The following is a 13,187-nucleotide window of genomic DNA, read 5'->3' as shown; positions in this document are numbered from 1 at the left end:
CCAACACTGGTTTTAAAAGGCACCTCAGAGCAGTGTTGGCAACTTGGGGACTCTCTCGCTAAATCCAGAATATTTCCAAGTCCTCTTAGTGACTTTAGGAGACGTGAAAGCGCGCAACATTTTAATGTCCTCAACGTACAATAGCCAACTAAAGCGTTCCTCGTCCCCTGTCTTGTACTTAACATGTTTCCTTGTGCTTTTAAGTGCAATGACCGTAACGTCCAGTCAGAGCAGATAGGAAACACACACACACACACACGCTGCCGCTTAATTAGTTTACAGAGTGATTCATGTACATGTTTAATCACTGTCACGCTTCACGTAAAAACAAACCTATTGTTCATGTTAATGAGCCAGTCAATATATTTGGTTCATTCATGAATATCACAAGCCTTCAGTCTTTCCATCAAATGTGATACTTGAAAGTAAAACTCAACAAAAGAACATTTATTTGCAGTTCTATTTACGATTTGCATTTTTGAACTCACTTTTTGTCTCGGAGTACATGTAATAGTACATGTAGTAGTAGAACGTGTAGTAGTAGTGTTACTGTGTGTAGTAATACATGCAGTGGTTGTACATGTAGCAGTTGTAGTAGCACATGAAATATATATTGTAGTAGTGATAGTGTGTGTAGTACATATTGTTGTAGTAGTAGTATATATTGTTGTAGTAGTATTACATGTTTTAGTAGTACATTTAGTTGTAGTAGTAAGTGATGTAGTAATAGTACATATTTTTGTACTAGTGTTTGTAGCACTAACAGTAGTACATATAAGACATATTGTAGTAGTAGTAGTAGTAGTACATGTAGTAATAGGAGTACTTGTCGTAGTAGTATATGCTGTAATAGAAGTATTGGTACCTGTTGTAGTACAAATCCTCGTAGTAGTAGTACATGCTGTAATAGTAGTACGTGTATGAGTAGCAGGGAGATGCGGTAGTAGTAGTAGCAGTACATGTCCTAATAGTAGTATTAATAGTTCAAGTATTAGTAGTAATAGTCCACGTTTTTGTCGAAGCATTAGTAGTAGTAGTCCAAGTATGTCCAAGTATTATTATTAGTAGTAGTCCACGTATGTGTCCTAGTATTAGTAGTAGTAGTAGTATTAGTAGTAGTAGTCCACGTATGTGTCCTAGTATTAGTAGTAGTAGTAGTAGTAGTATTAGTAGTAGTAGTCCACGTATGTGTCCTAGTATTAGCATTAGAAGTAGTATTAGTAGTAGTAGTCCACGTATGTGTCCTAGTATTAGTATTAGAAGTAGTAGTAGTCCACGTATGTGTCCTATATGTATTAGTAGTAGTATTAGTATGTGTCCAAGTACTAGTAGTAATTTTAGTATGTGTCCATTAGTATTAGTAGTAGTAATTTTAGTATGTGTCCATTAGTATTAATAGTAGTATTAGTATGTGTCCAAGTACTTGTAGTAATTTTAGTATGTGACCATTAGTATTAGTAATTTTAGTATGTGTCCATTAGTATTAATAGTAGTATTAGTATGTGTCCAAGTATTAGTAGTAATTTTAGTATGTGTCCAAGTATTAGTAGTAGTAGTGGTATTAGTATGTGTCCAAGTATTAGTAGTAGTTTTAGTATGTATCCAAGTATTAGTAGTAGTAGTAGTTTTAGTATGTGTCCAAGTATCAGTATTAGTAGTAGTATTAGTATGTGTCCAAGTACTAGTAGTAATTTTAGTATGTGACCATTAGTATTAGTAGTAGTAATTTTAGTATGTGTCCATTAGTATTAATAGTAGTATTAGTATGTGTCCAAGTACTTGTAGTAATTTTAGTATGTGACCATTAGTATTAGTAATTTTAGTATGTGTCCATTGGTATTAATAGTAGTATTAGTATGTGTCCAAGTATTAGTAGTAGTTTTAGTATGTGTCCAAGTATTAGTAGTAGTAGTGGTATTAGTATGTGTCCAAGTATTAGTAGTAGTTTTAGTATGTATCCAAGTATTAGTAGTAGTAGTAGTTTTAGTATGTGTCCAAGTATTAGTATAAGTAGTAGTATTAGTATGTGACCAAGTATTAGTAGTAGTATTAGTATGTGTCCAAGTATTAGTAGTAATTTTAGTATGTGTCCATTAGTATTAGTAGTAATTTTAGTTTGTGTCCATTAGTATTAGTAGTAGTTTTAGTATGTATCCAAGTATTAGTAGTAGTAGTAGTAGTAGTTTTAGTATGTGTCCAAGTATTAGTATAAGTAGTAGTATTAGTATGTGTCCAAGTATTAGCAGTAGTTTTAGTATGTGTCCAAGTATTAGTATTAGTAGTAGTATTAGTATGTGTCCAAGTATTAGTATTAGTAGTAGTTTTAGTATGTGTCCAAGTATTAGTATTAGTAGTAGTATTAGTAGTAGTTTTAGTATATGTCCAAGTATTAGTATTAGTAGTAGTATTAGTATGTGTCCAATTATTAGTATTAGTAGTAGTATTAGTATGTGTCCAAGTATTAGTATTAGTAGTAGTTTTAGTATGTGTCCAAGTATTAGTATTAGTAGTAGTATTAGTAGTAGTTTTAGTATATGTCCAAGTATTAGTATTAGTAGTAGTTTTAGTATGTGTCCAAGTATTAGTTTTAGTAGTAGTATTAGTATGTGTCCAAGTATTAGTAGTAATTTTAGTATATGTCCATTAGTAGTAGTATTAGTATGTGTCCTATATGTATTAATAGTAGTTTTAGTATGTGTCCAAGTACTAGTAGTAATTTTAGTATGTGTCCATTAGTATTAGTATTAGTATGTGTCCAAGTATTAGTAATTTTAGTATGTGTCCATTAGTATTAGTAGTAGTATTAGTATGTGTCCAAGTATTAGTAATAGTTTTAGTATGTGTCCAAGTATTAGTAGTAGTTTTAGTATGTGTCCAAGTATTAGTAGTAGTATTAGTATGTGTCCAAGTATTAGTAGTAGTATTAGTATGTGTCCAAGTATTAGTAGTAGTTTTAGTATGTGTCCAAGTATTAGTAGTAGTTTTAGTATGTGTCCCAAGTATTATTAGTAGTTTTAGTATGTGTCCAAGTATTAGTATAAATAGTAGTTTTAGTATGTGTCCAAGTATTAGAATTAGTAGTAGTATTAGTATGTGTCCAAGTATTAGTAGTAATTTTAGTATATGTCCATTAGTAGTAGTATGTGTCCAATTATTATTAGTAGTATTAGTATGTGTCCAAGTATTAGTAGTAGTATTAGTATGTGTCCAAGTATTAGTAGTATTTTTAGTATTTGTCCCATTATTAGTATTAGTAGTAGTATTAGTATGTCTCCAAGTATTAGTAGTAGTTTTAGTATGTGTCCAAGTATTAGTAGTAGTTTTAGTATGTGTCCAAGTATTAGTAGTAGTTTTAGTATGTGTCCAAGTATTAGTATTAGTAGTAGTTTTAATAGTATTAGTATTTATCAAAGTGGTGGTGACAAATGTTCTAGTTGAAAGTGTAAGAAGAAGTGAGGTCATACATAAGAAAGATGTCCTTGACGTGAGATGATGCTCCTCACATATCTTCGAGGAGATCAAGTCCACGGACATGAAATACAAATCTCGTCTGAGGAGTCGCATCTCCAACCTGAAGGACCAGAAGAACCCAGACCTGCGACGTAATGTCCTGTGTGGCAACATCTCTGCTCAGACCATCGCCTCCATGACCTCTGAGGTACCTGTGCTCACCTTTTGCTTCTTTTATCTATTTATTATGGCTCTACTGAAAATGTGAGCTGGGTCAAAAGTATACATACAGCAATGTTAATATTTGCTTCCATGTCCCTTGGCAAGTTTACCTGCAATAAGGCGCTTTTGGTAGCCATCCACAAGCTTGACCACTTGACCACAAAGTTGCTGCAGTTCAGCTAAATGTGTTGCTTTTCTGACATGGACTTGTTTCTTCAGCATTGTCTTCTTGTTTAAGTTAGGACTTTGGGAAGGCCATTCTAAAACCTTCATTCTAGCCTGATTTAGCCATTCCTTTACCACTTTTGAGGTGTGTTTGGGGTCATTGTCCTGTTGGAACACCCAACTGCGCCCAAGACGCTGATGGTTTTAGCTCGTCCTGAAGAATTTGGAGGTAATCCTCCTTTTTCGTGGTCCCATTTAAAGCAGCAGTTCCATTGTGGGAATTTTTCCAGTTCAACAAACAACTTCGTTTTTTTGTCCTGGTTAAGAGGAATTATTTGGCGGTTGAAGAGGGTTGAAAAGTAGTCGCCAGAAAAAAGGGTGGAAATAGGGCTTTGCAAAAACTTGAATTCTGGAAAATCCTGGGGCCGTACTTATCAAGCTTCTTAGAATTACTCCTAAGAAGTCTGCTAAGAGTTGACTTAAGAGTAAATAAATTCTTCGCTGAAAGCTGCACTTAAAAGTTAGTTATCAAGCGTCTTACTCACACTTTCAGCGAAGTGTAGGACTGAATCTTAAGTGTCACACTCAGAGCTGAATTACGACATTACTATGTGCCGTAAACGGAATTTTAGGTGACGTCATTTCTGTGTCCATAGAAATGACCAATCACGGAAGGGAATCCGTTGTCTAAGAATAAAGAAATATCTTGGAAATATTTAAGTGGACAATGGGAGTGTATATTTTGACAATAAACTACAAAATAATACAAAACAAACTAGTCCCCGCCGGCACTCACGCTACCGCTCCCTCTCTTCTCTCGCCCACACACTCACTGACGTCACTCACCTCACGGCCACACACATACGCTACTGTCATAACATTTTCTTTCCAATTCATTAATTAGGCAACTAATTTGAAACTGGTGTGGGTGGCTCTATATATACTAGCCCACTGCAGACACATGCAGAAATCAACAAGGAATCGAAAAGTATTAAATCTGTGACAAAAATAATATCCGCTCTGTCTAAACGATACCGTTTGATCAGCTGCTCGTCATCAAAAAAAACAAAAAACATTGTCCCGTTCCCTGAACGTTCGCGCACGTCTCTCTCGCCTCAGTGCCATTCCCTGCTGGCAACTCTTAACCACTTAAGACACCTCTGAAGGTCTCTTAAATATCGTGGAGAGTAGGAGTGATTCTTAGACTTACGAACGTTGATAAAAAGCTTTTATTCTTAAGTTTGAGAGTAGGACTAAATTTCGCAAATTCTCAGGACTTAAGTGTAAAATGGCACTCTAAGAAGCTTGATAAGTACGGCCCCTGGAATTTTGTTTTTAACTTGGAAAAATGATAGTTTGAATGTCCAGGATGTGTTGAAGGTGGAATGGTTTGAATAGGCTGAAAAATGTGGTAATTGTGCAACTTGGAAAAATGTCCCATTCATTTTGAATGGGGAAAAAATGTCCCTGAAAACTGGGAAATCTTGAAAAACCCAGGAATGTTTTCAAATTGTTGAAGGAGAGCACACAATTTTAAAAATGTTGAATATTCAGGAGTTGGAACGGTTTGAATCGGATGAAAAATTGTGGAACTTTGAAAAATGTCCCATTGATTTCAATGGGACATTTCATGAAAATGTGTGAATTTTAGGAAAAGCAGGAATTTTTTTTAGAAAATGTTAAAATACTTGAATTTGGAGCTAATCCTCCTTTTGCATTGTCCCATTTCAAGCAGCAGTTCCATTGGCAGCAAAACAGAGCATAGTACTACCACCACCATGCTTGACGGTAGGCATGGTGTTCCTGGGATTAAAGGCCTCACTTTTTCTCCTCCAAACATATTGCTGGGTATTGTGGCCAAACAGCTGCATTTTTGTTTATCTGACATCACATGGACAAAGATGGAGGAAAGTTCTGTGGTCAAATGAAACAAAAATGGAGCTGTTTGGCCACAATACCCAGAAATATGTTTGCAGGAGAAAAGGTGAGGCCTTTAATCCCAGGAACACCATTCCTACCGTCAAGCATGGTGGTGGTAGTATTATGCTCTGTTTTGCTGCCAATGGAAATGCTGCTTTAAATGGGACAATAAAAAAGGAGGATTAGCTCCAAATTAAAATCATCAGCCCGGAGGTTGGGTCTTGGGCACAGTTGGGTGTTCCAACAGGACAATGACCCCAAACACACCTCAAAAGTGGTAAAGGAATGGCTAAATCAGGCTAGAATGAAGGTTTTAGAATGGCCTTCCCAAAGTCCTGACTTAAAGGTGTGGACAATGCTGAAGAAACAAGTCCATGTCAGAAAAGCAACACATTTAGCTGAACTGCAGCAATTTAGTGGTCAAGCTTGTGGATGGCTACCTAAAGCGCCTTATTGCAGGTAAACTTGCCAAGGGACATGGAATCAAATATTAACATTGCGGTATGTATACTTTTGCAGTGTTTCCCATAAACTGCCAAGATACCTGTGGCGGTGGGGGCGTGGCTATGGGTGTGGTCACCATGACATCATCGAGTAATTTGCATAATTTACTACAATGATATGATTTTCTCTAAAAAGGCTCAAAAAATGTATACTTACTAATTAATAACAGTTTTCTTTTAAACGTCCATCCATCCATCCATCCATCCATTTTACAATATTATTACAACACTTTATGTACATATTTATATACAGATCTGAACAATAAGTTATTCACTGAAATATATTTATTAATTGTGGTTCTTACAAAAAATATATCTTATAAAATATAAAAGCTAAAATGTCCCTTAAAGCTCTGCCCCTTTAATTAGTGCATACTAAATAATTTCACTTCAGCCTACTACTACAACCATATTATTTACCAGCAACATAAAGTGAAACAGAGGCACAGTCAGTAACAAATAAACAGAAAACAGTAGTGGTCAAATACAAATAAGGCAACAAGAGAAGTATCCTACACTTCTCTTTTGTAAAGTAAATGTGAACAGCCTATATGGGCATCTACATCAACTATATGATTTACCTGAGAAGCTGGACAGGACAAAAAAAAAAAAAAAAATTTATTTATTATTTTTTTAGAATTTGTGGCGGACGTAATTCTTTCGTGGCGGGCCGCCACAAATAAATGAATGTGTGGGAAACACTGTTTTGACCCTCACATTTTCAGTAGACTCATAAGTTCATAAAAGAAGCAAACTTCATGAATGTTTTTTGTGAGCAACAAGTATGTGCTCCAATCACTACATCACAACAACATAAGACTTGTAGAAATGATTGTAAACTCCAGACAGCCATGACATGATGTTCTTTACAAGTGTATGTACACTTTTGATCGCGGCTGTATCTACATATATGTGTGTGTGTGTGTGTGTTGTGTACGCAGGCGATGGCGAGTGCTGAGATGAAGCAGATGAGAGAAACTCTGACCAAAGAGTCCATTCGTGAGCATCAACTGTCCAGAGTGGGCGGGACAGAGACAGACATGTTTGTGTGCAAAAAGTGTAAAGGCAAGAGCTGCACATACACACAGGTACACACACACACACACACTTCCACTACACTTGTATTATTACCTTCTCAGTTAGCTAGCAAAATAAAGTTTTATAGGCAATTTTGTATGAAACTTTCAGGAAATGTCTGTAAAGCATACTTGCCAACCCTCCCGTCATAACATCTACGGCTTTTAGAGAGTAGAGTGCACAACAAGGAGAGAGAGTTCTTGGTTTCTTATGTGGGTTTATTGTTAGGCGGTTTCATTAACGTCCTCCCAGCGCGGTAACAACACACAACAACAGCAGTCACGTTTAGTCTACCGTAAAGCAGTTCGTCTGCCGTAAACAGCAATGTTGTGACACTCTTAAACAGGACAATACTGCCACCTACCGGATAGCCTGCAGAATACTGAAATTCAAGTATGTCTTTTATTTATATGTATAATAAAATTAAAATAAAATATATATATAGCTAGAATTCACTGAAAGTCAAGTATTTCATATATATATATATATATATATATATATATATATATATATATATATATATATATATATATATATATATATATATATATATATATATATATATATATATATATATATATATATATATATATATATATATATATATATATATATATATATATATACATGTATATATATGTATATATACATGTATATGTGAAATACTTGATTTGGTGAATTCTAGCTGTAAATATACTCTCCTCTTAACCACGCCCCCCGACCCCCCACCTCCCGATATTGGAGGTCTCAAGGTTGGCAAGTATGCTGTAAAGAGATCAGCAAGAACAATTTGTGTCATTTCTACTAAATGGCAGGGGTGTAACGGTACGTGTACCGTATTTTGTCGAACTATAAGTCGCAGTTTTTTTCATAGTTTGACCGGGGGGTGCGACTTATACTCAGGAGCGACTTATGTGTGAAATGATGAACACGTTAGCGTAAAATATCAAATACTATTATTTATCTCATTCACGTAAGAGACTAGACGTATAAGATTTCATGGGATTTAGCGATTAGGAGTGACAGATTGTTTGGTAAACGTATAGCATCAGTGTTTCCCACACATTCATTTATTTGTGGTGGCCCGCCACGAAAGAATTACGTCCGCCACAAATAGATTTTTTATTTTTTTTTGTCCTGTCCAGCTTCTCAGGTAAATCATATAGTTGATGTAGATGCCCTTATAGGTTGTTCACATTTACTTTACAAAAGAGAAGTGTTGGATACTTCTCTTGTTGCCTTATTTGTATTTGACCACTACTGTTTTCTGTTTGTTACTGACTGTGCCTCTGTTTCACTTTATGTTGCTGGTAAATAATATGGTTGTAGTAGTAGGCTAAAGTTAAATTATTTAGTATGCACTAATTAAAGGGGCAGAGCTTTAAAAGACATTTTAGCTTTTATATTTTATAAGATATATTTTTTGTAAGAACCACAATTAATAAATATATTTCAGTGAATAACTTATTGTTCAAATCTGTATATAAATATGTACATAAAGTGTTGTAATTATATTGTAAAATGGATGGATGGATGTTTAAAACAAAACTGTTATTATTAATTAGTAAGTATACATTTTTTGAGCCTTTTTAGAGAAAATCATATCATTGTAGTAAATTATGCAAATTACTCGATGTCATGGTGACCACGCCCATAGCCACGCCCCCACCGCCACAGGCATCTTGGCCGTTTATGGTAAACGTATAGCATGTTCTATATGTTATAGTTATTTGAATTACTCTTACCATATGTTACGTTAACATACCAGTTGGTTATTTATGCCTCATATAACGTACACTTATTCAGCCTGTTGTTCACTATTATTGATTTATTTTAAATTGCCTTTCAAATGTCTATTCTTGGGGTTGGCTTTTATCAAATACATTTCCCCCCAAAAAATGCGACTTATACTCCAGTGCGACTTATGTTTTTTTCCTTCTTTATTATGCAATTTCGGCCGGTGCGACTTATACTCTGGAGCGACTTATACTCCGAAAAAATACGGTACGGGGGTGTCTGTTCGGTTCGGAGGTGTACCGAACGAGTTTCCACACGGACATATTAAGTAGCGTAACGCACGTTGTGTAAACAATGCACACCGAGGCACAACACACGGCATGCTAGCAGCTAACGGGCTAGGATAGACTGACCATACGTCCTCTTGTCACCGGACATGTGCGGAGTTTCTTAAATGCCTCAAATGTCCGGCATTTTGAGTTAGGGTTGCGTGTATTTTCAATGTACGTTCAGGGTTAAGAAGGGGTTGAAAACAAAACAAACAGCAGCATTGGTGAGGGAGGAGAGAGAGAGAGAGAGTTATGATAAACACGCATGCGTCGCCAGGTTCTGCTTTTTATCCATAGATTTATCACATTTAATGTTTTATTATCTATAGCAGGGGTGTCAAAAGTGCGCCATTTGCGGCCCACAGCTAATGTTTTAAAGGCCCACGGCACATTCTAAAAATACTATTCAAATAAACAAAAACATAACAAAAGTGAAATAAAAAAGCTTAAAGGTGAAATGTAATTTAGAAAAAGTTGCAATGTTGACTAATAAAACAAAGCAGTTTTTTTTTCTTTCAAACTGTCATTGCTCAAAACATAATATTGAATCAAAATCAATGTTGTTATGAATTATTGACCTATCCAAGGTTCCCATTACTTCACATCAAATATTACACTAAGAAAAATATTTTTGGTGGAAGATTTTGCAAATTTGCTAAATAAATAACCCCAAAAATGTATATTTTGTTGTTTTCTTACTGTACCCAAAACAAGCCGAACCGTGACCTCTAAACCGAGGCACGTACCGAACCCAAATTTTTGTGTACCGTTACACCCCTAGTAAATGGTCTTACCTTTTATTACCCACAGAGGCAAAGATCCTTGACAAGAGGTCTCACTTGGTGTCTTTCATTCCCCAGTAGAGAGCGCGGGCAGATTGTCGTCTCCCTTTTTCATCTTCTAGTTGTTGATAGAAAAGTCCAAGCGCAGCAACGTCGTGTGTTTGTGTGTTTCTAAGGTGCAAACTCGTGTGTTTGTGTGTTTCCAAGGTGCAAACTTGTGTGTTTGTGTGTTTCCAAGGTGCAAACTTGTGTGTTTGTGTGTTTCCAAGGTGCAAACTTGTGTGTTTGTGTGTTTCCAAGGTGCAAACTCGCAGTGCAGACGAGCCCATGACCACATACGTGTTGTGTAACGACTGCGGACAACGCTGGAAGGTAAGAACGTGTGTGTGTGGAGTTATGACATATTAGTCATCTTGTAAAAGTACATCGATCACTTCAATGCATTGATATGTTTCACATACTGTCAATCAATATAGCTGACGTGTTGTATTCTACATTACGTCAATGTTTCACATACTGTCAATCAATATAGCTGACGTGTTGTATTCTACATTACGTCAATGTTTCACAAATACATATTCATATTTGTAATGATTTTATGTATTTTTTCAATCAAAATAAAGTATAAAAAACTCCATTTAAAATATGTATCCTGTCAAAAGATAAATCATACATTAAGACAATTCATAATAACATATTACAATGTTTATCTTACTGTATTGAGTAATGCTAATCTTTTTTTCTTTTTTTTTAAATATGGGGAAATGTACAAATAAATTTTTTTATTGTATGTTTTATTTTTATTTTATTTTTATTTAATTTTTAGAAACATATTTTTTAAAAATCCCCCCCCAAAATTTGTAATAAAAAATAGTAGTAGTAGTTCGGATTTTTTATTTTTAATCATTTTTAAAGTATCACGTTCATGAAAAAAGAGACTGTAAAAAAAAAAAACCCAGAATATATAGTTTATACAATGTTTATCTTAATATATTGTGTATAGTTGCAATCAATCTTAAACGTGTGTAGTTGCAATCAATCTTAAACGTGTGTGTGTGTGTGTGTGTGTGTGTGTGTGTGTGTGTGTGTGTGTGTGTGTGTGTGTGTGTGTGTGTGTGTGTGTGTGTGTGTGTGTGTGTGTGTGTGTGTGTGTGTGTGTGTGTGTGTGTGTGTGTGTGTGTGTGTGTGTGTGTGTGTGTGTGTGTGTGTGTGTGTGTGTGTGTGTGTGTATATACACAAAAAACAATTTGGTTTCAATGTTTATCACTAATGTAATTTTACGACTTTGACGTGTCAGAAAAAAGTAGTTTATATTTCAGACTAAAAGGAAAACAAAAATGTGTAGCGTCACTTCCCAGCTCTCACCACTAGATGGCAGCATAGACTAACCTTTTACTGTCATCCTGTACATCATACATGATTACACAACTGTACATCATACATGATTACACAACTGTACATCATACATGATTACACTCACAACGGCATACAAATATTTAACAATACATTTCTTCTAGTTTGTACTTGTAATGAAAAAGATGACTTCTAATGTTGTATTTGTCTTTCAGTTCTGCTGAGGATCCATCTTTTATTCTCCTGCTGTGATGTCAAACTAAAAAGGCCAGTTTTGCTTTGATTGCTTTATTTTGTAAGCGTTCTCCAAATATATAGAAATGTGTACGTCTCAGAAGTAAAGAAAGAAAAAGGTATTTGTAGAGGATGTGGTGTGGAGGTGGGATGTTCAGTTGTAGTCAATTAATTGATGTAAATATCAATAAAAACATTTTCTCCAGTAGACCTTAAAAATCACTTTTGCTTTTCTTCTGATGCCATTTAAGTTGCACATACTATGTGTACTACTACTATGTGTACTACTACTATTTATGTGTACTACTATTTATTAGCACCACTACTATTTATGTGTACTACTATTTATTAGCACCACTACTATTTATGTGTACTACTATTTATTAGCCCCACTACTATTTATGTGTACTATTAGTATCTATTAGTATTACAACTATTAATGTGTGCTACTATTTATGTGTACTATTACTATTTGTGTGTACTATTACTATTTATTAGCGCCGCTACTATTTGTGTACTATTTATTACTACCACTACTATTTATGTGTACTATTTATTAGTACCACAACTATTAATGTGCACTACTATTTATGTGTACTATTTATTAGTACCACAACTATTAATGTGCACTACTATTTATGTGTACTATTTATTAGTACCACTACTATTTGTGTACTATTTATTAGTACCACAACTATTAATGTGCACTACTATTTATGTGTATTATTTATTAGTGCCACGACTATTAATGTGCACTACTATTTATGTGTACTATGTATTAGTGCCACGACTATTAATGTGCACTACTATTTATGTGTACTATTTATTAGTGCCACGACTATTAATGTGCACTACTATTTATGTGTACTATTTATTAGTGCCACGACTATTAATGTGCACTACTATTTGTGTACTATTTATGTGTACTATTTATTAGTGCCATGACTATTAATGTGCACTACTATTTGTGTACTATTTATTAGTGCCACGACTATTAATGTGCACTACTAATTATGTGTACTATTTATTAGTGCCACGACTATTAATGTGCACTACTATTTATGTGTACTATTTATTAGTGCCACGACTATTTGTGTGTGCTACTATTTGTGTAGTACTATTTGTGTACCATTTATTAGTACTACCACTATTAGTACTACTACTACTTATAAATACGACTACTATTTATTAGTACTATTTATAACTACTACTCTTTATAACTACTATTTTATGTGTACTACTGCTATTTATTAGTAACACAACTATAAGTGTACTACTATTTGTGTACTATTTATTAGTACTACTATGGATGTATACTACTATTTGTGTAGTACTACTATTTATTAGCACTACTACTATTTGTGTACCATTTATTAGTACTACTACTACTTATAAATACTACTATTTTAGTGCTA

General features: G+C 34.5%; 1 protein-coding gene across 3 annotated transcripts in view; it reads left to right on the top strand.

Annotated features, from left to right (window-relative positions):
* tcea2 (transcription elongation factor A (SII), 2) overlaps positions 1 to 11,976 on the top strand; it is a 32,079-nt gene extending 20,103 nt beyond the window's left edge. For all 3 annotated transcript variants that reach the window (XM_062052544.1, XM_062052542.1, XM_062052543.1), the window contains exons 7-10: positions 3,509 to 3,658; positions 7,202 to 7,348; positions 10,486 to 10,557; positions 11,754 to 11,976. In XM_062052544.1, coding sequence (XP_061908528.1) covers positions 3,509 to 3,658; positions 7,202 to 7,348; positions 10,486 to 10,557; positions 11,754 to 11,762 — 378 coding nt within the window. In that variant the 3' untranslated portion in view covers positions 11,763 to 11,976. The remainder of the gene's footprint in view (positions 1 to 3,508; positions 3,659 to 7,201; positions 7,349 to 10,485; positions 10,558 to 11,753) is intronic.
* The last annotated feature ends 1,211 nt before the right edge of the window (positions 11,977 to 13,187 follow it).

The sequence above is a fragment of the Entelurus aequoreus genome, linkage group LG07 (assembly GCF_033978785.1).
Source record: "Entelurus aequoreus isolate RoL-2023_Sb linkage group LG07, RoL_Eaeq_v1.1, whole genome shotgun sequence".
NCBI classification, from domain to species: Eukaryota; Metazoa; Chordata; class Actinopteri; order Syngnathiformes; family Syngnathidae; genus Entelurus; species Entelurus aequoreus.
This window is presented reverse-complemented; position numbering and strand designations above follow the sequence as displayed.